Here is a 25,087-nt window from a genome sequence, read left to right on the forward strand (position 1 = left end):
ATATACCGTAACAAATGTAATTGTAACAAATATTCTCAAAATGTACTTAGCGACTCTCACCCAATACGATTTTTATAATATTTTTATCTCTATTTTTTTCATTATATATTTAAGTTTTTCGTTTTCTTCGCATCCCGAATCTAATACGTTATATTTTATTTGTTGTGTTCTTTTCTTTCAAGTTTCGTATGCAATGTTTTTAAATGACTAGCCCTCTGTAATAAATGCTCAATCAATCAATGCGCTCCTACTAAAGAAGAATATTCATTTGATAAAATACCAGCATTTTCAATAATAGGCGATGAGATAGGTGAGAACATAAAAAAAAGTAGATCGTCGGATGTTTAATCGGCTATTTTTACGAGTTTTTTTTATTCTCGGGGAAGAAATCGCCTCGCCGCGCGTAAGAATTCTTGACAGATTTAGAGGTAGCCGAAAGATCGGCCTTCTCGCAGAATTTATGGGTACCCGCGCGTATGGAAATCCCGTATTGCAGATCGACGCGATAATTCAGGTACCGATCGTAAGGCCGATACGCAAGGCATTTCGTACGTCTGATATAACGTAATTTATCGTCGCACTGCTGTCCGCCTACCGTCGTCCGTCGATCGTGCCACGCCGTGGTGTTCTCTATACTTCGTCAGTGTCGTCGGCTTATTTCACGTGCACGCAAGGACTGACGTTGCTACGATCTAATCGATAAAACATCCGTCTTCCGCCGGTCTTCTCGCGGACCCGCGATCAATAAGGGAAGTATGATCGACGCACGCGCGTTCCGTCGTCCTCGCAACGCAATCCAAAATTTCGGCTCGCTCGGAGGAAAGTGGGGCACGGGGCGCAATCAAGCATCCTCTTATCTGGGCGGCGAGGTAATTATATCGTGCGCTCGGGAGGAAACTGTTTTCAAATTCTGTCTGTGTAACGGCCACACGAGTATTGTATCATTTGCAGGGCGAAGATTTATCGTCGTGCTACCCCTCCACTTTCCTTTGCAGCGTGGGAGGGCGAGAGACGCGACCGCAGGTTTCGATTTCGGTCTCACGGTTCCACGAGTTGTTGTCACGGGCGAATCGCGGAGGCGCAGCGGCCGAAGTTATTAGGCGTCGGAATGATTCTTTATCGGCGATACCTGGGTATTACGGTAGAAACCAGTTCCTACAGATGACTCATTCCCGGGTCCATCTCGCGCGCAGGCCATCCCGCAAGAATGGGTCCCTTTCCCCTTGCCGGCCTCTCGTCTGCCACCATTAGCATATACCTACTTATCGAATTCATTAAAGTCGTCACGATATGCCCGCGGAAATATAATCGAACTGCGCAGCGAGACATAGTCGTCCCTAGAGGACGAGTTTCTCGTAATCGTCGCCTGAATCATGGTCGCCGACGGTTTCTAACCGATATAAACACTGGTTTTACGATGCCGAAACTTGATACCGCATTCGATCCACGATGACCTTTATTTAAAATTCGGTGTAAGTGACGGCTGAGTAAATTTACTTGTATGTCGAGGATGGATCGTCCTGCGTGAAAAAGATGCGGTTCTCGAGCGGGTTATAAATTATGCGATCTGTCGATGCCGTTAGTTGAGTTTTTTGTACGAAATACAAAGAATTAGGCTTTTTTTAGGGAATATTAGCTTTCAAGCGGATATTCTTAACATCTTAAATTTCTATGACATAAATACGGTAGAAGTCGAGAAGAAATCGAAAATTATTCAACCACTTCACGATAGTTAATTAATTCGTAGATCATTAAATAACTTGACACACTTGTCTTTTTCAATATTCCTGAAAAATAACTTTGTCACGTAAAGTGTCCAATTATAACTTTAAAAAAATTATTATACAATTGATACACTAATTGTAGATTTTGGAAAAATATTTAAAAATATAAAAGTCCTAATAATTAAATGCACCGCTCGCGCACGCACACACACACACACACATATCCATGTATGCATGTAGACATGTAGACATGTAGGCATGTAGGCATATAGGTATGTAGGCATGTAGCCATGTAGGCATGTAAGCATGTAGCCATGTAGCCATATAGTAGGCATGTAGACATGTAGGTATGTAGGCATGTAGCCATGTAGTAGGCATGTAACCATGTAGCCATGTAGTAGGCATGTAACTATGTAGCCATGTAGGCATGTAGGCATGTAGCCATGTAGCCATGTAGTAAGCATGTAAGCATGTAGGCATGTAGGTATGTAGGCATGTAGGCATGTAGACATATAGACATGTAGGCACTACTATATGTCTACATGCGTACTACATGACTACATGCCTACATGTCTACATGCATGTATGTACGTACACATGTGTGTGTGTGTGTGTGTGTGTGTGTTTCGTTGAATCCTAATTGTAAGTCAAAGTAAAATTAAATATTTTATTATAGACATTTATTAGTACATTTATTAATACAATTATAGAAATTTTTTCTATAATTCTAATCATTTTAAAATATTTAACTTTTCAAAAATTCACGATGGATTTATTGAATATATAATAATTTGTTTAATTGCTTAATACTGTTTTTATATACATATGTATTGACATTAATAATTTTCTCAAATGTTTGATCGTTAAATTTTCACAAGTTTACGAAATTATTTTAACCTTAAACAATCCATAATTGGAATCGTCATCTTATTTAGGAGACATTTGGCGGAGCACGAAAATCTGCGATGGGAATTTCAGATTTGGAAGATACAATATGAATGTATGACTTCTGCCAACTGCTGCGACATCGCTTCGCGGAAATCGGGGCACGCAATTAGACACGTTCATCAGAGAGATCTGCAAAGTTTAACGGCCAACGTATCTCTGCTCGCTCTCGTCGGCGAATTATTTGAGGAGTTTGCGATACAGGCATCTCACGCACAGCCAATCGAGATCGCTCTGCGAACAATGGGGTATTCTCGAAAATCCGTGATGTACGCGCGTCTGTGTGTATAGCACACCGCTGTCCGATTTTATACAAACGTTGCACTGTGCGCTTCGAAACTCGCCGCGCGCGCTGTACCATCGAGCCACAACAGCTGGTCTCGCTTTTACGGCGAACGAGATAGCTTTGATTAAACAAGCCGCGCCCAAGGTTCCCGCGGATGCGGTTAATGCGGCACTTGTGGTTTAGCCTCGCGATCAAATGAGATCAATCATTAAGGAATTTACCTGAACCGGCTGACAAATCGTCTGGATATTCCCTTAATCCCTCTCCCCTCTCCCGTTGGATTTTCATGGAAACGTCGATGAATGGATGGAACTTTTAGAATTGGGATTGCGAGCGAAATTTGCGCGATTAATTATCGTAACGTTTCGAACCGCCCGCGCGGGCAACGAATGTGCCGTGAATGTACATTCTAATATCATTGCGATTAATCACGGAGGGGGAAAAAAATACGCGAGTCGATATTTAGCTTATCGAGAAACAATTGTAACGAATAGCCGATAAAACGAAATAACGAGCAATAGCCACGGCGTTCGTGCCGCGCGTACTGAATGTATCTTTGTAATAAATACACGCGCGCGATCCGATACTAATTCGCGCAAAGTGCGTGAAAGCGGCCGCGGCTTACATGCCGATCGTTGCTATCGTAACGCGTGAGGTTGTTAGACGCAATATCCGAGGCACATTTGCGGCGTAATCACTCGGAAAAATGGCCACCATCGTTTGAGCGACGACCTCCCTCGTCGCGTTCGTGACGGCGCGGCGTTTAATTTCCCCGATTGCCCCACGTGATGAAACGTCCGCTTTCGCACGTGTGTACACGCGAGACATATTTACACATCGCGCGATGCGTATATACGTCGTTCGGGATGGAATGAAGTTAGGTCGACCGGAGACGGCGATTAATCACCAACGGTACAACTTAATTACTGCTCGTGCCCCCCCCCCCCCCCTGCTAATCCGGCCGCGCGCGAGCTACCGCTCGCACGCGCAATCTACTCGCGTCGCGCGCGATTCCCGGACACGCCGATGGATCCGCGCTAATCGTCTTGGCTCCTAATTGATTGAATTTCATTTTTGCGGATCGACAGGCTACCGGACGCGAGTACTGGTGCGCGTAGCGTCGATCGGATTATTTCTCAATGTCGTCGTTGCCACTGTACCTATTCTCGCGCGTAGATGGATACAAATTAAGCCCTTCGAAGCATACTTTTTTTTTTCAATTTCGTACACAGAGGTTTTTGGGATTTTTCGTGTGATACGAAGATTTCGAATGTTTTTAAAGGATATTTTAAAAAATATCTTTAGGATTTATAATTTCTTTCAGACTTAATTTCTTTGCTATATTAAATATGCTCATAAATATTAAACTTGTATCGGAAGCTACAGCTTTAGTGTCTCTTTTTCTGTATCAAGGATTGATGGGATTTGATTGAGGCATGTTCAAAATAATAATGTATTATAACAGATATATCTTCAAATGAGCTTTAAAGAACGTATCGACACATAATCTAAATATGTAATAATAATCATCCCTAAATGATACACGTGCGAATATTCTAAAGCGATTGGCTGACAATATCGCATTTGCGATCGGATTCGTAGCTTTCGCAACGGCGCATGATTTGCGAGGCGTAGTTTCGATTATCTTAATCCTTATCCCAAGGCCTCGCCGAAAGAACATTGGTTTCAGGATGCCGGGGTCATCGCCTTGACACTACTACTCCATCCCAGTTTTCCGATAAGATATTTCCAACGTGATTTGCTGCGAAGCCGCGAACAGAAGACGGCCTCCTCCCGCAACCGCCGTCGCCACAGGCGGCCGCTATTATTTCGCCACTTAACAGGAGTGGCGTGTACGTTGTACGAGAAGAGTGACTGATTCGCACCTTGCGGGGGCAGACAGGACGAAGATGCTGTCGAGAGCGTGGGCCGCGGGCCGATCAGTAATATAACGAATAAAGCCCACGCGGCCAGGCGCGGAGCATGCTGCAGGAGTGATCCTTTTCAAGAGACACTCGAGCTCCTCACCCACGGGTATTTCGCACGCTCCGCGGATATTTCTTCGTAACAACGAAATGCCGTTATTTTTTTCTCTGTGTGTATGTTTGTTGACCCCCGATGCGGTCAGTCGCTTATTCATACACGCGAGCTGTCCGTAATTTATGAAGTTTATCGAGACGACGCAGAAGGCGACTTTCCCCGTCTTCGGAGGAGAGCTCGTGGAGTTCATCATTTCCACCGTGAGAGAGAGAGAGAGAGAGAGAGATATCGTAACTCGGTGGCCCTAGGGAAATCGGTGAAGTCCGTTATTGCGCTGTCCCGGCTGGAAGACACAGTGGCAGGTAGTTTACACGTTCGATAAGTGACGGCGACGTCGACGTCGGACGGCTGAGGGGGAATTTCTCACGTACCGATGGTGCACTCGAGTTTACTCGCCTGCCGACGACGTGTCTATTCTCTCTCTCTCTCTCTCTCTCTCTCTCTCTCTCTCTCTCTCTCTCTCTCTCTCTCTCTCTCTCTCTCTCTCTCTCCCCCCCCTCGGCTCACCTCCGGAGGGAATAGACTGCGGTGCGCGATTCTACTCCGGCACCAATGCAAACTCCGGCGTCTCGCGACATGCGAGGGGAGATGAATTAACAGTTACGCCCGCAATTTTACGCATGGTGCATTTAATTTAAGACTTTAGACAGCCTTGGTACGTGATGCGAATGAAATTTCGCCGGAAGCGAAGTGTGTTGATCGAGCTCAGCGTTTCCCGACGTCTAGCTCACTCTCTGTTGCTCTTTTCCTCACTCTCTCTCTCTCTCTCTCTCTCTCTCTCTCTGAACGCTTTTGTTTCTATTTATGAGATCATCAGGTAGCGCGAGTGGGTACCGCGTCTCGCTCGGAGCAAATCGTAAATCGATGCTACCCGGCGGCCTTTAATCGGCGTATAAAATTTTATACCTTCGTAAACTGGATCTTCGTTATTCCGCTGTCGCTCGTGGCTCGCGGATTTAGATAAAGGGCAACAAATACGGGCAGATTACAGAAAACGTCCGGACTCTTACGATGCGCCATGCACTGTATCGGCGCGGGGCCGCGCGCGGCGGTCCTTGAGAGAAATATCTCCGTAGTTCTTGTTCTGCAGAAATGGTTACTGAGATAAGGCGGCACGTCCGTGTAGCATGCGGCCAACGGTGAATAAGCGCACTCAGGTAAATGGCTGGTTATGTTTGCAATTTATTATCTCGCGGAGAGATAGATGCACCTAACGCATCTGGGCACAATATCGCGTTAAGTCGCAAGCGGAGTCGTCGCTGTACCTGTCACAATGGCCGGCTAGGAAGGCAGTTGTTTACGTTACGTATTGCCCATTGAATCTTTCTCTTGTTGGTATACGTATAATACACGATCCTTATGATTTATATCGCAAACGTTTAACGGAGCTAAAAGGGGGGCACGCGTGGGACATTACGGCAAGGGATTCGATACGGCTGACCTTTTTCATGTATTTATTTACAACGGAGTATCGCGGTAAGAAACTGGCTAAGGAGAAAAAAAAGAACCGATCGCACGAAATTACGGTAAAAGAAACCTGCTCGTTGCGCTGACCTTTAAATTCGATGTTAATGAAGCGCAATGCTTTTGTTTTTTTTTTTTATATCAATTCAAAAAAAGACTTTTAGTTTTGCAAAAAGCCTGAAATGTACGTGTATCTGTTCTGCTAAAAACATCATTATCGTCGCTAAACGTAAAGGAAACAATCTTCTCTCGTACTTTCACATCTCCATCCGCGTGCCCTCCTTCGTCTCTCTGGTGTCTCCTTTTTTTTTTTTTTTTTAAATTTATCTCATCGCGCGTATTATTGTACCTCTTCTTCGACGCAAATTATGCAAATCTACGATCGGCTATTAAAGATATTCGAGACGGTCGAACATCCAGATCGAACAACGCTGTAACATTCGAATATCGACGATAAATCGAAGGCGATATCAGAGATCGCCGTCATCGGCGTTCCTACGCGGTGCGGGCTCACTTTGTAACGTTTTTGGATTTTGCACGTTTCCCGATGTGCCTACGCGGCACTCGCCTTTCATTTCTCACGGTTGCGGCACCGGCGCGGCGTCCGGTCCAGAATCAAAACCTGCTGAAGAAAGAACGAGGGAAAAAGAAATCTCGCGCGTGCAGAGAGAGCGAGAGAGAGCCGGGGTCCATTGACAGCGTCAGCCCACGCGATTCGCCCGCGCTCGCATGCGTGTCTCTGTGCAGGTGCGTGCGGATGCGACGACGCCGCCGCCGTCGCTCGCCTGCACTCTCGTGCTCTTGTGCGTGTATAATAAGCCGTGCCACGGATATACGCGGGACGCCCACGCTGCTCGATCAGGCCGCGTGTATTTATGCGCGGGGAAACGAACGGGTGATTTTTCAACGTGGTTCGAGCCATGAATGGGCGCCTCGTCGTGTTGATTTTACGCGGCTCCGCCGCGCGCTCATCAGGGCCTCTCCTTCCCGTCATTGATTTTGCGGATGCTTGGCGCCATCGCGTGGATCCGTAATTGCCGGCGGAAAATAAAAAGGGTATCCGGGGCCACGTGAAACGTTTCGGGATATTTTTGCTTCACTCTGCAAGAGTTTTTACTTGACGCGCTGAAACCACCGAGAGTTTTTCGAATTGCCGAATCGTATTTATTTGTTTTCGTTACTTGTAATGATCTATTCCATCCGGAATATTATACGTACGTATTCGGGTCGCACGTATTGCAATTTTGGACCACATGAATTTCTGGTGGAAATTCATGTGGTCCGATATCAAAAATGTTGGCTGAGATTTGTAACGCGCATAGCTGACATTTCAAATTGGGTTATTCTGAACAATTATACATATTCCAATTCGGTTCGTCCAAACGATTTTGTGATTCAATCCCGGGGAAATCAATTTCAAACGGTAGCTCATATATTGGCCTAAATTGCGGCTAGGGATAGGACCGATGTTTTCAATCGGAAAACTGATTGCATCCGGCGACCGGGACTTGACGTATACAGAGCCAGCAAAGACAGAAGCGGCAAAGACATACGTCACTTTCGGGAGTGATCTTTATATATAGGATTGGCAAACACACTCGGGATACTTTGAGAGGACGCTTTCAAGCTGATTACGGACGGCTCTACGGCTCGCCGTAAAATGGGCTTTCCCGCTTTATCGCGACAGCATATGTCCACTCGTTTGCCTCGGCTCGATAAATTTATCCCTCGTCGATTCCAGGACTCCTCGCTTCATCGGAAACGATTACGCGCGAGATAATAGTTTCTTTTGCACCGGTATACGCGACCGATAATTCTCAAATTGAGAGAAAGAGAGAGATTCAGAGAGAGAGAAAGAAAAAGAGAGAGAGAGAGAGAGAGAGAGACGAAAGAGAGGCAATCGGCGCGATGGGGCGCAAACCGCACTAATGTCTCGTCATTACGCTACCTCGGGCGAGTTAATAATTCCGCAATCGCCAAAGAGAGACGCCGGTGGTTATCGCGAGCCGGACAAATTACCTGTGTCAGTTACCCAGGGCCCAGGGGTTTCAGGCCACGGCGTTCGGTAAACAGGTCCCCCGCGCGCGCGGCATGTAATTTTCCCTGATCATAATAACTACCCCCTAACGAGAGGGTAATTTCGAAACGGCTCGTCCGTCACGTCTCTCCCTTTCTCCCAATCGCCGTAATTTGACGTCTCGCGCATTGTTTTCCTCGCCCACGGAACGAATAAATATTTACCAGCGGCCAGGCTCATTAGGAGACGCTACCGACGAGGACGACGACGACGACGACGACGACGATCTACATTGAAAAGGACGTCCCATGCGTCCCTCGCTTGCGAATTTTCAATGCGACGCCAACCTTCCGTCGTGACGTCGAGTCCGAGACCGAGACGTTTCTCCTTTCATTGTTCTTTCGACGTTTTTACATTTCGTTGCCTCATCCATGAAATCTGTCTTCTTTTATTTCATTCCCGCTCGTCGCTTGTGAAATTCATCTTCGTGCGTCGTCAAGTCGGGAGACCTCCGTCTCCTCTCCAATGGTAAAGCACTCGATATTAACCAAGTAACTCGCTATGAAAGGGTTTTCTCCGGTCGGTTCGAGACGAGCGAGACCGAAAAAGGAAGGATGCATCCATCACCGACTTGTCGCGTCTCTGGATGGCACGCTTGACAAACGATTTGACACAAGTACAATGGCGTAAATGGCGCTTAAGATATTCCAGACGAAGACCATGTACTTCTAGCTGAATGATTTTAAGTTGAAATGCATTTGATCTTTGACGCCGGAGAGAAATTCATGTTGCGCCGATCAAACTGCGTTGCCACCGTCCGTGAATAAATGCATTCATTCGCCCGCGCGCGTATCTGTTGCATCAAAATCCGAGAACTCATCGACGATAATAATACCGATTTCTTTAGACGTTTAGCAGCAGTTAGTTTCGAATTGCCCCAGGCATTGACACGGACGCTCGCGACCAACGACGTTTGCGGCTTTGCGGGATCAGCATTTCTCGCGCGAGGCGCAGCACGTCAAAAGCAGCGCTAAAAGTTATGTCGATTGGCCGTACGCCAGTCGACGGTTTCGCGCTGGCCCGATATTCCCCGATAAGATCAGCGAAATTGCGCGCGGTGACGTCGAAACCGGGTACAATATGCTAAAGTTGGACGTTTACGAGTAAAATATAAAATAATCTGCAATGTAAAATATGTAAACTATGTTTTACCTATCGTCTATGTGAATAATAATCAATAGAAGATTTTATTAGAAATAGCGAAAATTATATTCTACATTTTTGTTTTTAATATTATATATTTTCACCAATGTTGGAATGTAATTCAATACTAATTAATTTTTCTGTATTGAGTTATCCAATTTATAATTTACATTATAATTGTCTGCATGAAAAAGATTTGTGTAAACGTAACGTTAACAATGCACAAATAATCCATGTAGACGTAATCTTGAAATCTATGGTACAATTTTGAAAATTATTTTTCTTTATTATATTACTTTTTATTTTTAATATTATGTATTTTTATTTTATCAATACTAAGGTGTGATATATTAATAAATTTTATAACTCAATCATTTTTTTTATTATGTTATCCCATTTATAACAACTTACATTGCCTGAATTGCCTACACGAGAACGATTCGTGTAAACATTACATAAACAATACGTAAATAATCCATGCAGACGTAATCTTGAAATTTACGGCACAACCCTGCAATATTCATGCCGTATACCGCGGACACTACCGGATGACAATCAATTACGGCCCGAGCCACACTGCCGCGTAACACACGCTCGAAATATTTATCGACATAATTAAAAATCAGCATGAGCCTTTAACAGCCACTAAGGTGTTCTGACGTATAAATAAGTCGCGAATTAGCATTTTACGACACATCCCGCCGATCACTCGGGAGGAATTGCGCGTCCGCGCGCGATTCTCTCTCTCTCTCTCTCCCCGCGATTTCTTTTGCCTCCTTCGCCGCTTGCAAAATCCAACGCCGCCGCCGCCGCCGCGCCTGTATTGTACGACTCGTTCCTATTCGTGCTCTTAATAGGAGCGCGCGTCCCGCAAAGGCGAAGGCTTCTGCTCGAGAACCCGCCGCGGCCAGTTTTCATGTCGAGTCGTCGAAAAAACTCGAGAAAGTGGACGCAAAGTTGCATGCGAATCAAGTTTACCCGATTCCGCCGTATTTCGTTTTAGAGTTTATTGAAAATCTCTTGTCTGGATCACAAAAAGGTCTGATGAAGAGAAGTATCTGTGTTGAGTTTATTGTCGTTTTTTTATTTGCAGTTAAATCAAAATAATCAAATCGATATCAATTTAATTAGCGTGAGAAGCACCGTTAGAAATTTGTAAAAAGAACTCACCTCTGACGTTAGATAGCCGTTGCCGGGCTTCGAGGTTCGGCTGCACCACGGCGATTAGAATCTGGATCATGAATAGACACCGCATGATTGGCACTGAATCGAACATGTTTCTTGCTCTAACGAAACGCGATCTCCTTGCTGTCTGTCGATGTTACCCCTTTATTCTGGAACACACACACACGTCATGTAACCGCAACATGAGTTTCTCGTTAAAACCCCTCATCACACAGCAATTAGGTCACTTCCGCGATTTAAGATTACGAATTAAAGCTTTGTTGAGCTCGAAGAATGTACCGCCAGCGGCGCAAAGCATGGGACGATAATTTATAAAAAGTACTTTATTAAGCTTCCTTTGATCGTCGCACGGGGGGGGGGGAAAAATTCTAAAGATCTAAACGGGAATTTCATCTCTCTTTCCCTCTGCGGGGCTGAGGGGGAACGAGGGAGGGTAAAATATTTTCATCCCCGTCCGTTCCCCCGGATAAAAAGTTCCGCTGATGAGAGAATGGGATGGAAAATCAGTTTCGTCCTATATTTTCTCCGTGCCAAGCTCACGCTCGGATATAACGTGCCTCGTACGATTTTCTCGTGCGCGTCAAGCTGTTTCAGAGCCGTTTCGTGGCGACGACGACGACGACGCTTCGTAGTTACGATAATTGGAATTTGTTCAGCCATACCGTGCCGATGATCGAGCTCGACAAGCTACTGGATTCTTCTATCCAAGCTGAAGGCTCATCTCGGAATATGACTCTTTCGCTGACAATAGAATCTGTAGCTCGCGGCGTCTCTCGGCAGCAGCTAAAGCTGAACGACAACGCCGACGATGAGCGCTTATCAGGAATTTCAGAATTATGCTAAATCGCGATCGTAATCTCGACCACATGTGGAGAATGTGATTACATCGTACGTGGCGCGAGTCATATCCTCGGTGAACGATCTATCAAATGTAATAATTAACGTCAACGCATTTTAAATCGCTCCCGCGAACATGATATCATCTCGCCTCATATATGATGGTTTTTTTAAATAACTAGTTAATTAATATCAACTAGTTCGAGGCCTCGTAATATATTCCCGGCGAGGTGCACTAATGTTATGGCACCGCATAAGCTGCACGTCGGTTTAATCCGCACGAGTAGCTTGTGTTCTTCTCAAGTACTTCCACACAGAAACCAGACTCTCGAATGGTCCATGAAAGCTGAGAGGTTTGTGCGTAGTCGAGATGAGTCGGATTGGAGAAAGTCGAAACGAGTTCATTAATACGACGTGGAATTGGTAATTAACTCCGCGCATCAACAGAACGTAAATAGGCTTTATGTGTATGTACGAACGTGAGAATTGACAGGATTCTCAATGAATATTAGTTGATATCGTTTCTAATCGATATTGAGTAAGATGAAGGTATCAAAGTATACGAGGGATAACAGATATTCGTTTTGTGAGAATGTTCGAGTGCATGTAACTTAAAATCTAACTTTTCTACGGTGAAATTCTAGTGCTAGAAAAATATCAAGTTTCATGTTATTTTAAAAAATTGGAGTACGCGCAAAACAAAATTGTAACAACGTCAGCCGGTAGAAACGCAAACATTATGATAATAAATAGAAATATGACGCTTTAAATGGCACTGCAACTTATGTTCCGGAGTGCGTTTAAAGTGTTAATTGACGTTGTTTCGAATTCATCTCTATTTTCGAAGTAAGCGCAAATTGCAAGTATCCGCGTTAGCCGTACATATACTCGTTTCGATTGTATGCCGTGTTAGCAACAGACGTAACCACTTACGGTACAACCGTGGAATATTAATAAGCGGGGCGTAGGTTTTAAAGCGTCTCGCGTCATCCCGATTGAGTTGTCGCACCTGTAATATGCCGCATGGGATGTGGACACCGGTGTAGATTAACGGCACGAGTGTCATTAGAGAAAACGGTGTGAATCTACGATGAGCAAACACGCATTCCGTTGCGCGGCCCTTACACATGTCTTTAATTGACGTTCAGCCGGAAATAGGCGGCTTCGCTGTATCTTGAATAAATATTTATTTCCTCGTATGAAAGAGGAAAGCTCGACTGAGAAAATAGACGAAGTGAGAAGTCGTTTCAGTGGCTGTTGAAACATATAGGTAATCGCACGTGAAGATATCGAAGCTCGTGAAAAGGCACGAGAGAAGCTCACGCGAGAAAGCGAATAAATAAATTCTGAAGTTCGCTCGAGCGGGATTAATTTCTACAGGCGTATCGACATTCACTGCCATCAAAATTTCAAACGTCAACATAATTAATATGACAACCGACCCAGAGCGAGCGACTTCGAATTATCCGCAGCCGAGATAGTGTTACACGATTGTTATACGAGTTCGTGTAAATGCTTTCTTTTTTTAACATGAAGCATTTTCCACCGTGCTGCAAAAATGCCGCCGACTACGAGACCCATTAATTTTATGCTTTTCAGGTGCTTTACGCTTGTCGGTTCTCGAATTACATGCGTTTGCATTAACTATGCTCTCGTTTATAACAATGAACGAAGAAAGCTTAATTAATATTGATTAATCAAAAGAAAATTCTGTTAAACAAAGTCATTGTTCCGCTATTTATAATTCAACATGATTTACTTTTTATATAGAAAGAAAAGATTGTATTGAAAATTATACAAGAATTAAGAAATTTAGAATATTCAAGTATTAGAGATTTTTTAAAATGTGAGTATCCTACCACGAATAATGTTAAAATCGTCATAATGTTATCGATTCATTTTCGCAATCCGATTATTTAAGAAAAATCTTCTTTGCTTACAGATATTATCACATCGAATAATTACGCCTACATATTTCGAGTTATCAAGTTATTAAATCCGTAATGCATTTTTTGCGAGCTTCGAGCGTATAACTCGAGTAATAAATTAAGCGGCCACATAATAAATTTCTATCCGAGCGACAGCTATCGCGTACGCTTCGCATTGCGATATTTTATTCGTATTTTACAGAATAAGAATACGCCGAGATATTTATGCATGTAATAACCGCAATCTATAGCGGTTTCTTGCAATTTATGCCGTTAAAATTTTCTAACAATATATATCGAAACAGATTATCATCTGTATGTAAAATATTTACATATGATTTGCTTGGCTTACTTGGATGTGAAAATAAAACTCGAAAACCAAGCTGTTCTAGTAAATTAAACTAGAAACAGTATAAAAAGGTTGTATTTATTCTTCTAAATTAATAATTATGTGCATTCATTGAATTTTTTTGGCATTACATACTTTTATAATATCATTGTATTTACAGTATTAGTAATTAGAATATTAGAGACTTCAAGTAAGATTTTTCATGTGATAATTCCGTGCAATTTTTTATAAGAGTGAGATAATGTGAAAATAGAGTATTATACACATTTAATTCCTAAAACACAGCAAACATTTAAAAGAGAAAAGTTTTTTACATTATGAAAATTAATTTTGAAACCTTTTACAAAATATAATCTTGTGTTCAACAACGTGAAATTACAAAAAGATTTATATTAGTTAGTCTTTTAAAAAATAAAATTGTTTTGTATAATTATAAGTATGATAATGACAAAAATGTTTGAATCTCCATTACCGTTTTATGAGTAAAACAGCAAAAGTGCATAAAAAGTTTTTTGCTAAATGTGTTGAATCGAATAAAATAGCTTATTTTAAAACCTCTCATAGAAGGAACATGTAATTTTTATAGAAATTTTTGTTGTCGTTTGGAAAACAGTACGAGCAATTAGCCAAATTAAAAATAAAATGTGGGAATGTAAACGTATATTAAAAAATTATCGATTTTAAAAAATTAAAAAGATTTCGATTTTATACACTTTTTAAAGAAATTTTGTTTTATATTTGAATGGTCTTTATTTTTTTTTTCAAATATATTAGGAAAGATATTTTTGGCAATTATTTGTAAATTTGGGCGTGTAAAAAATGTAGCTAACTGTTGCCATGATTCAAAATATACAAATTATCTAAAAAATAATTAAAAGAAATTCTTAATATAAATGTAAGTCTTAATAATAAATGTAAATCTGCTCTTTCAAACTATTAAAAAATATTAAAAAATTAACTGTTTTTTTTAAAGCTTAAAAGCGGAGAGTATTCTCTGAAAATTTTTGGAAAACTTTATTGTAATTTTTAAATAATTTTTCACGGTCGAAAACGACGAAGTTTTAATAAAAAGCATTAAGAAAAACACAAGCTCGGTGCTAACGATAACTTAAGTATCAACGAGGCGTTCCAGTGCGATCGTGAGAAACGATGTACCTGTTCGTGTATAGCCCACCTTATCGATTTAATAATTACGTGGCTCTCTTCGGAGAGTCGAAACAAGTCTCTCATTAACTGCAGCATAATTTGTTGACTTTCGATTTGATATGCAACTCCTCGGACGCGCTGACGTACCGCACCGCCATCGGGTTATCATTATCGTGATACGTGTAACAACATAATGACGTAAGAGTGAGTCCATTTTTCTGCATCCGGCACTTTATAAGAAAGGTATACGATGCGCAAATAGCGGGGTTTTATTCCACAAATAATGCTGACCCATTTTGATTAATTAATACGCGTTCTCCGTGCCGGTTGGAAGGTTGAGAATTATGTATGCGCACGGTAAATTGGATCGCGGGCGGGTGGCTTTACGAGGTTTTAAAATCGCGGGATCAGTTTATTTGGGAACAACGGGGCGTATTATTTTTAGAACGATTATTACACGCTGAAAGTGCTTATTGATTCACGGCGATCATTGATTTGGTCACGAAATTTAAACATACTCTTTATCGTTGCTATGTACGAATGCCAACGACGATCGATTGAGAGCGCGTGATTATCCGATACGCGGGCGTGTCGATTAATGAATACACGGCGTTCGCTTCATTAAGCGTGCGTATCAATGTAAAATCGCAGATGATCCGTGACGCGTGATATGTTTCCTCCGGCGAGGCTTTCTGTCGCGCAGAAAAACAAGTCGGATGACTCGCTGATAACCGTCGCCGTTACAAATCGCGGTGTCGTCGTTGTCATTCGCGGAAAATTATTAATCCGGGGAAAAATGAAAGTTGACCGAAAGACGTAAGGCATGCAAGTTAAATCGGATTGTATGGAAATCGTTTGTCCCGATAGTCTCTTCGACATGTCGTCTCGCGGCGCGTCTAATTATTGGCTATGGATTTTTCTGGTAACACTTGTGCGTGTAACATTTTCTGTGAGCCACACACAGACGAAGTATTAATAACATTTATTTCAAATAACAATTTTTAAATTATAGAAAATATTACTTGTTTGAAATAGATATTATTTATTTTTTTTTTTTTAATAAAATTTGTTATCAGTACTATTCAAATGACTATTTGATTGAATCGAGTATCCTTTTCTATCAGTGCAGCAACTTTACATTATCCGGTCAACAAAGCATTACCGACTACTCTCGAAAGATTACTCGAATGGATCGCACGTACAATAATCACGTCAGTATGTTTTATGCATGCTTTGTATGAAAAGTTGAAAGTGTCCAGATTACAGGTGTCCGTAAACGCGTATTATAGGTGAATCAGCATTCACTTGAAGTATCGCTTGACGGAAGGCCGCGGAGTGTAATTCGCGCCGTGGATTTCCCCCGTCGGAAAATTCGCAGCCGCTTATTACGAGCGGACCGGCCGCGGTTTAAGACTGACGTCGTTTACGTAATCCCGCGCCGAGATTTATGGACGGCGTTATTTTTATTTTTTATTTTTTTTTTCCGCGCAGCACTTCGGCGCGCCGATGAAATTCACGGCGCGGGAGGACCATCCGGCCTGGCTACCGGCGCCGCGCAATTTTTATCCTCTCTGACGCGAGATAAACGAGGCCGTTGACGGCGCCGAGATTTTTCCGCGCGGCGAATCAACCGCGTAAAAAGCGGGCCTGGAACCTGTTAGCTCCCCGAGCTCGAATCCGCTCGATCATCCGCGTCGCGGTTAACCGTTACCGAACCTTTTAGTCGCGTATACCTTTATAGACGCCAGAAGATTGATTTTCGCGCCACGCGTTTTCGCGAGAGACCGTCACTTGCGCGTATCGTGACGCGAAATGTTAATTTCTCATTTTATAATTATCGCGAAGCGATATCGCCTCGTGGTTCGTGATGTCGTATATCGAATTCGATCGGACGTATTAGTGCGCACTGGTGCACATTAAAGCCGTACACAAATCTCGATGTAAAGATATAAAAAGTATTTAATATAAATGTATAAACAAAATCATTGTCATATACTTTATTGTGCTGTTTAGCAAAAATACTTATGTATTGTATCATTCGAGATATTTGCATTTCACTTTTATACGTAGATTACATCAGCTTACAACGGCTTTAATGTGCATCAGTGCACACAAATGCAGTTCAATCGAATTCGTTAATCAAAATCACGTTTTTGACGAGAGAAAAAAAGTATCAGGGAAAAACAAATATATCTAGAGGACGGAGAACATTTTGCTCTTTTTTTCAGAAAAATTCCAAAAAATTCATACAGTCATGTTTCCTGGGGATGTAAAACAACTCTTCTAATCAACCTATTTTTGTGATTAATTTCCATAGAAGGCATATTAATGTATACACTTAGTAAATATTAAACTAAATTTGAATTAAATATAATATTTTTAAATGAAATTTTAATTCTGTTGCTTTTCGATGTTAAATTAGCGTATTGAATAAAAGCGATATACAGAAATGACTGAAAGTAATTCATATACAATTAGAGTTTACTAATGAAGAAGCAACAATATGCGACTGCTTTAACTAGAATCGAAGGCGTCAGTCTGACCTGCTCTGATACCTCTATCGGCGGTTCACGTTTCTGCGCCGACGATCCGTGACAACGCGTTCGGGATGTGACACGAGCCGCGATGATAAACTTAAGGATTCCGCACGCAACGCGGACGCGGCGCGAGCACGTGGCGGCCGTAACTCGATGCGTCAGTCTACGAAGTCGTAAGGTCTGGATAATGCGTCGTTCGCGGCAGAGATTTCGCGCGCCGTAGGATGCGTTTAACCGCGTACGCGTTTGCCGCTCGTAAAGGTGAGAAATCTCTCGCTGCTATGTAAATCACATATATACGTACCTATCGCCGTTGGCGATGACGTCGCAACAGCACGTGGCGCGCGTTTCCTGTACTCGCACGTGCGTAGTCCACCAGATCGCGGCACACACTTTACAATGACACTCCGCCTTGGTGACCCGGTCTCGGGTCCAGGAGAGATCCCGTCACGTTAAAAAATTCACTTTTCGCCCCGGAAGTAGAGACGCTTATCGCGCGAAGATAGGGAAGAGAAAGGAAGCGAGGCACACAAGAAACTTCGGGCAAAGAAGCAAGAAAAGCTCGAGGAGGGAGGCTGGAAGGGATCGTCTTCGTCCCTCCCTCCCGACGAGGTAGAGGACACCAAGGGCTCCGGAGAACGTGGAGGGACGCGGAGAGGGTATCCGACGCGACGCCAACGGGATGGGGAGAGGGCGCGACGGAAAGGAAGATGCGGACGGATGAAGAACGCGGATGCCGGCCCGCCGGAGAAGAAGTCGTGGGCACGATCGCCGTCACAACACTAGTAGCCTGGTACACTCTTCTGGTGGTACATACACACGATCCGTCTCCCCCGCTTCCCCCCTTTCTCTCTCCATCTCCGTCTCTTTCTCTCTCTCTCTCTCTCTCTCTCCCTCTGTCTCTCGATTCCCTCCGCACGTACGTGCGTTTCCTCCCGGTGCAAACACCGTGCAACTCTCGCGTGCACACGCGTCCGTGCGCGTGTGCGTGTGCGTGTGCGTGTGCTCTCTCGCCTCTCTTTTTTTCCGCCTCCTCTCTCGCGCCACGTCGCGTCGCGTAGAAGGGAACCCGCACACGTTCCCTCCTCCTACTCTCTCGGTTTCGCGTCTCTCGACCGCCCGCGAAAGCACACACCGCGACAGGGCGATCTACTAGGTGAGACTAGTTCCTCCACCCAGCCGTGGACCCGTTTTCTGTACGCCTCTCTCCTTCGGTCGTCTCTTCCGTCTCCCTCGTCGTTCCGTCGTCCGCGCGTCCGCCTCGCCGTCTCCCTCTACTTCTCTCAATCGTTTCTAGCGGCTCCTTCTCTCCCGTCTCGTCTCGTTTCGCGATTCTTCTCGCGCGCCTCCGAGAGGATTCTTCCTGATTTTACGAGCGCCTACGGAGCGATACGTTTTTGCTCTCGGATCTGCTCTGTCTCTTTCCCCGACCAGTCACGGGATAGACAGCGCGATGGGGAGTAAACTGATCTCCTCGCCGAGCGAAGGAAAAGAGAGAATTCTAGTACGTTGCTAAACTCTAACGCCGTCTTACGCGTTGCCAGTGTTCACAGTGAGTGTATGCGCCTTTTCATCATTACTCAAATACAGAATTTGCATAAGCCCGAGACCAATCCATCTCAAGGCAGCATCGATCCGGCAGCACGATTTTCCTCTCACGGCTCTTTTATTACTGCTCCGTTCTTGCATCAGAGGACACGGAAAAGGACGCTTCCTGGGTTTACGAGCTCTTATGACACGCTCTGCCGATCCTTTCGGATTAATTGCGCGATATACCGTTTTATCCTCTCGACGGAACCATTAAGCCGATACAGCCGGTAATTCCTTTCCCAGACGTCGACGATTAAAAAAAAAAAAAAAAGAAAAAAAAGGAACGCCTCGGCAACGGGAGCACGCATCTGCGGAAGATAGAGATCTCAGTGAAATTAATTTCACCATTTCGGCTCGCAAATCCAACTTCGCTGCAGTTTTTCGGAAGAGAAATGTGCGGATTAATTTTTTTATCTCCCCAATGAAAATCGACCTAACACAGGAATTAATGGACTAGAAAGATAGGAAATATGTAATATGGATAATCGATATCTATAAGAAAATGTTCAGCGTCTGCAAGGAGAGATTTTTCCGTTTTCATCACTTTTTCACGATACGTACCGTTTGTCTGAATCCTTCGCGAGGATCTCTTTTCATTTTTTTCCCAATTTTATATTCTCACATTCTACGCGTATACATTTAATCCGTGGTTCGAGATTTGTGAGGCAGGGCGCGAAGAAAAGGCACGAATGATATCGCACAAAATCGCGTCTATCTTACTTGACACGCGTTTCCACTCCCGATCCGATACTCCAATATGTATGCAGCGTCTGCTATTTCTTTCTTTCTCAGACAGTGATAAATTTATCGTTACGTTCATTCTTAATCCTTTCGATCCGCCATTCCCTCCTCGTACCTCTCGTTCTCGTCTCGTTCGCGCGGAGAGATTCACTCCGATTTCGCAAGCGGTACTCCGGCGCTCACTCCGCCGGATTGTATCTCTCCTCATTGAGTTCGCTCGACCGAAATCGAGCCCATCGGCATCCCACGCGCAAAGGGGCTCCGGCGTGTAATGCCGAAATGGGAAGCGAGGTGGGATCGTACGTGTACAGCATCCAAGAGAGGCCGGAGATGTCGGGGATTATATACGAAAGCGATGCCAAAGAGCAATCTCCCGCTAAGGAAGAGCCCAAAACGCGCAACAAACCGTGTGGCCTGCCTTCAAAAAGATTGTTTCTTTACGTGCTACGTTAAACAAATACGATACAGATAGTCATGTTGTCCGAAACTGAAACTGACGAAAAATAAATTTTTCATTTCTGCAAAGTACGTTGGCGTACGTTTTAATGAATTAAAAAGCATACAATTACTTAACGCATATATAACATGTATGTTTTGCATTGCTATTTGAACATTTAATATCAAGTATATCTTAAGTAATTGATGTAGTATACGCGTACCTTTATAAAAGAAGAAGAAGAAGAAGAAGAAGAAGGAGCATATAGGATATTGCGAAAATCGCTCTCGAGAAATCTTATCTTTTACTTTGAAGCCGTCTAATGTAGCCACGATGCGGCGGCGGCGGATGGAAAGGTTATACATTTACTACTTTTAACAGCGCTTTTATGTGCGCTTGGTACGATTATCGAATTTACTGTGCACAGATGCCGCATTATCGGCGCGCCGGTTGATCTCGTCCAGCAGCAGCAGCAGCAGCAGCAACAGCAGCCGGCGGCGGCGGTGGCTGTAGGCGAAGGTCGTATCGATTCTAAAATCCACAAATGACCGGCCCACGCGAGCGCGAGGTTCGTAGGACGTGCGAATAGCTACCAAGCTACCTGCTTATTATCAAGAAAGTCGTTGCCGAAGTCGTATATCTTCCGCGGACAATTAATTCTCTGCCTCGGTCTCGAGAGCGAGGACGGAACTGCGCTCTGCGGACTTGTGCTGGCTCGTTGTCGCCGTCGCGGAATCGTGTCACGGATTTTCAGTGCGACGCATACAGTATCAGCGGGCGGGTTCGACGGAATTGCGGCGGCCTTACGCTGTCGCGTCGGGACAGGCGATAAATCGATGGTGGGATTGATCGATGGTGGAAATATTATGCTAACATAAAGAGAGAGAGAGAGAGAGAGAAAGAGCGAGAGAAAGCCACGTCTACGACGTGTTATCTACGAAGTGCAACTTGAACGATAATGCCGGTCTAATAATGAATATGCGATCGCCGTCGCTGCCGCCGCGCCGCATCGAAATCGATCGACAATTCGCAAGCAAAGCGGTAATTCAACTCCGCGGATGAGCGATAAATCCGGCCGCCGCGCCCGATTAGTTAGCGCCGTCGCTGTGTTTGCGACTTCTACGGCGCTTATACCTGGTGGCCCGATGGTATCGTGGCTTCATCGTATTATTCATGAGTTTATAGTCTCTCTCGAAAGAGAGAGAGAGAGAGAGAGAAAGAGAGAGAAAGAGAGGGTTGACAGAGTATAGGGCGTGCTCCGCGGTAACCGATTTTATTGCTCGTCGTAGGTGCTATCTCTGGCAAAGCGGCGATGTTTCGATACGCTCGCGAGCTGCACCGAGAGAGAGAGAAAGAGAGACGGTCGTCGTCGTCGTCATCGTCGTTGAGAGACGCGAGACCACCCACTCTATTCGCGGCGCATGTCGTTTTTGCGTGCCCTGGTAAAACTGCTCGGCTCCTCCGTCCTTCTCGTATGACAAACGATCGGCCGTACCGTTGAATTAACTCTTGGCCGGTCGGTGTACGTTTGATTAAGTCTACCGGAGCGTATCCGCCAAGATGCATTGAGTCTCCATTCACGTGCATGACAGGCGGGATACCCTCGCGGTACCCGCGGTATTCAGTAACGTGGCAGCAAAGCGGCTACATGGGCGGCCGCGTGCGATAGCGCTAATTTGAATTTGACAGCTTTCGAGGAAGGTCGGAGACGTGAATCGGCGCGGCGTGAGCATCAACGGCGTCTTCGAGAGGTAAATCAGCCGTCACGCGACACTGGCGAGAGTGTTGATCGGAATGATTGAAGTAAACAGTAGGTTACACTCTTTTCGCGGTACGTTCTCTCCGTGATCGACGTAAGATTGAAAAATAATTCACGCTAGCTCTCAATCACTTAAATCGCCCACAGAAGAAGAAGAAGAAGAAGAAGGCTAGATTCTCCAACTCCCTTTCCGTGTCGCGCTCGACCGCGCCTTGGTGTCATATAAACAGGAATTAGGCGGGATCTTAAAGGAAGGAAGCCCGACTCGAGACACCCTAATCTCTCTCTCCAATTCTCGCTCAACAAGCCGCTTATGCAAAATCCGCGAGTTACAGCCATAAATAACGGTGGGGCCGAGACTTCTCTCTTTCTCTCCGGTCCGTTTGTCGCCGACCGTTTAACGTCGCTAATACGCGGTTCCCGCTTGCGAAACGAGTAACCGGCCGTGGACTCCCGACTGATGCTGATGCGCGTTTTCCGTCCCGCCACCGTCGGCGACGACGGACGGCGCGGCGCGTCGACGGAGCCCGAGGCGCCTGCGATGTGTATCGCGCAGCGTCATCCCTAGACCTCTAGGCCCCGGCAATTTAGCACGTTCTTTTCCCCCCCGGCGCTTGGCGCAGGTAGATCCTTAATTATCCGACCGGCCAACGACCGGTTGTCATCGACAGTCGGAGTGATGAGCGCGAAAAGACCACCCGTAGATCCCCATCCACGCCTCTCATCTGCGGATGGGTATATCCGCAGGGTTGACACAGCGAAACGACGGAGGAGGCGAGTGGAAGAAGGAAAGGAGTATACTATATTTACATATATCGGAGCTCGGTGCACGGCTCCCAGAGTGTACTCAATAAGATATCCGTGCATATAGCAGATAATGATGAAAAATAGAGAAGGTAAAGAGACGTGGCCATAACGATTAGAAATGAACACAAAAACCTGATGTTACTTGTACAGTCCCTCGTACAATGTGAAATCTTGTATATACGTAGCATCGAGAACCCCTAATGTAAAGGATAAATTATAGATGTAGATCCTAATGAGAGCTCGTCGCGCTGCACTTCGAAATAAAAACAAAAAAAGAAGAAACAAAGCAAAACTGCGCTTTAGCGTGAGTAACGCGTTCATTTTGCAAGCCGCTATATCGTACGGACCGGTTGGTCCAGCGAATTTTTAGCGTCCATGTTAATGGATCCTGCCGATTGTAGGATATCATCCCGTAATTTATTCATTGTCCTCAATGGAAAGCCGTTGCGATCGTTGATCGATGGCGCCGCTGATTCGTGCTGGCCGGCCCCGCGTTGTTTAATTTATTCATCGAACTCTCTCTTTGGCCTGGAAATTTATGATGTTATTATTATGTTTTATATGCAAAGTCATCGATTACCTATGCACCATTCTTGCCGGTTCTCGCGCAGGTAAAGAAGCGGCGTCCGTGGAAGCGTTCTGATTTACTGGCTTCGGGCTTTAACGGGTAACAAAGCATCGATTGTTCTTGCTCGCTTTACGCGGCCCAAAAAAAAACTAAGAACTTTAAACTATCGACCCATCCCGGAGGCCGATTGGGCCCATATTTGGACCGAACATAGCCATATGCAGCTTCGGACATTGCACACATGCACGTTGCACGAGCTAAGAAGTAACATACGGTATTTTAGTAATTTTATAGTAATAGTCCTCGTACGCGTATTTTTATAGCTATTCAGACTACAGAAATCGTTTTCTGTTGAAAAATTGTTGTTGGCTAAAAATTATTTTTATGAAGAAATTGTTATTCTAAGGTATATAATGTAATAAATATTAAAAATGTCAATGTATCACATTTTAAGTTTTTACGTCAAATATTGCGATTTAATGTAAATTCAATATTAAACTTTTTACTCTCGTAAAACAAGAATAATTGCCAGTTTGTTTCGATCATTATTTTGATCATTCTCTTAAAAGGACCGGCTCTTCACGTCGGTATTTTTTTCTTTCTATCATTGGTATTAAACTAGGTGCAACAAGTGTATGTAAAATGCCGTTACTGCAAGCTAAGCGTAAAATTGGATGAACGTCGTCGTCGATAATGCGAATGATAATATTCACGTGCTGCGCTACGTCGCTCCTAACTCTTAAACGTGGGGCTCACCCTTCTGTGAAATCTAAATGTCGTACCGAATCGTTCGTACGAATTTTTAGGTTTCAATTCGTCTGTTGCTTCTCTCGTTCCGTTTTCCGATAACGCGGTCATGTACGAGAGAGTTCGTTGAATAAGACCTGGATGGGCGACATAACGAGCATGCAATATCGAATATCGTAATACCGTAAAATTGAGGATCGCTTTCTCGATGTTCGATCGGAAAATAATTTCATAACGAGCAAAATTTGCACGTTACTAAAAAAGTATTAATTTTTATATTAGTCTTTTCCTATCCTCGTCAATTCTGCCTGCATAAAAATGTGCAATATATTAATAATACCGATACGACGTACCATAATATTCATAAATTAGGACATTCTCTTGATAAAATGTATTACCCATATAATGATAACGCGTAATATTAATTTTAATTTTTTTACAATATTTAAAAATACATTATTATTCTATAATCCTGGCTTGTCCAAATTTATAATGTAAATTACATTATTATATTTTTGGCTCATTTTGCCTGATATCTACTTTAGTCCAAATTAATTTTGTTTATTATATTACGTCTCTCTTGTTTCGCTTTTCCTCTTTTTTACGTGCGCGAATTATCTCGTTGTAACAAGTTACGTACACGACAACATTTTGCCAAAATATTAAATGCTTATATTATTGCATTTTAATTAGTTATCGATGTCGGATCGATGCGTAAACAGAGCGCTTTGATTTCCGGCCATTGTGTATATGCGAATATAACCGGATACGTTCGCGT

The 25,087-nt window shown here is 43.9% G+C and overlaps 1 protein-coding gene across 4 annotated transcripts in view; it reads right to left on the reverse strand.

Moving 5' to 3' along the window:
• Positions 1-25,087, reverse strand: part of LOC105837738 (A disintegrin and metalloproteinase with thrombospondin motifs 7) — a 118,314-nt gene that overhangs the window by 26,476 nt on the left and 66,751 nt on the right. For 2 of the 4 annotated variants that reach the window (XM_036285847.1, XM_036285836.1), the window contains exons 1-2: positions 17,966-23,979; positions 10,850-11,013 (exon numbers count right to left, since the gene is read on the reverse strand). In XM_036285847.1, the coding sequence (XP_036141740.1) occupies positions 10,850-10,955 (106 nt within the window). In that variant the 5' untranslated portion in view covers positions 10,956-11,013; positions 17,966-23,979. Of the gene's footprint in view, positions 1-10,849; positions 11,014-17,965; positions 23,980-25,087 lie in introns of those variants that run through there. The other 2 variants (XM_036285840.1, XM_028191697.2) reach the window with 2 other exon arrangements.

Source organism: Monomorium pharaonis, chromosome 1 (assembly GCF_013373865.1).
Source record: "Monomorium pharaonis isolate MP-MQ-018 chromosome 1, ASM1337386v2, whole genome shotgun sequence".
Taxonomy (NCBI): Eukaryota; Metazoa; Arthropoda; class Insecta; order Hymenoptera; family Formicidae; genus Monomorium; species Monomorium pharaonis.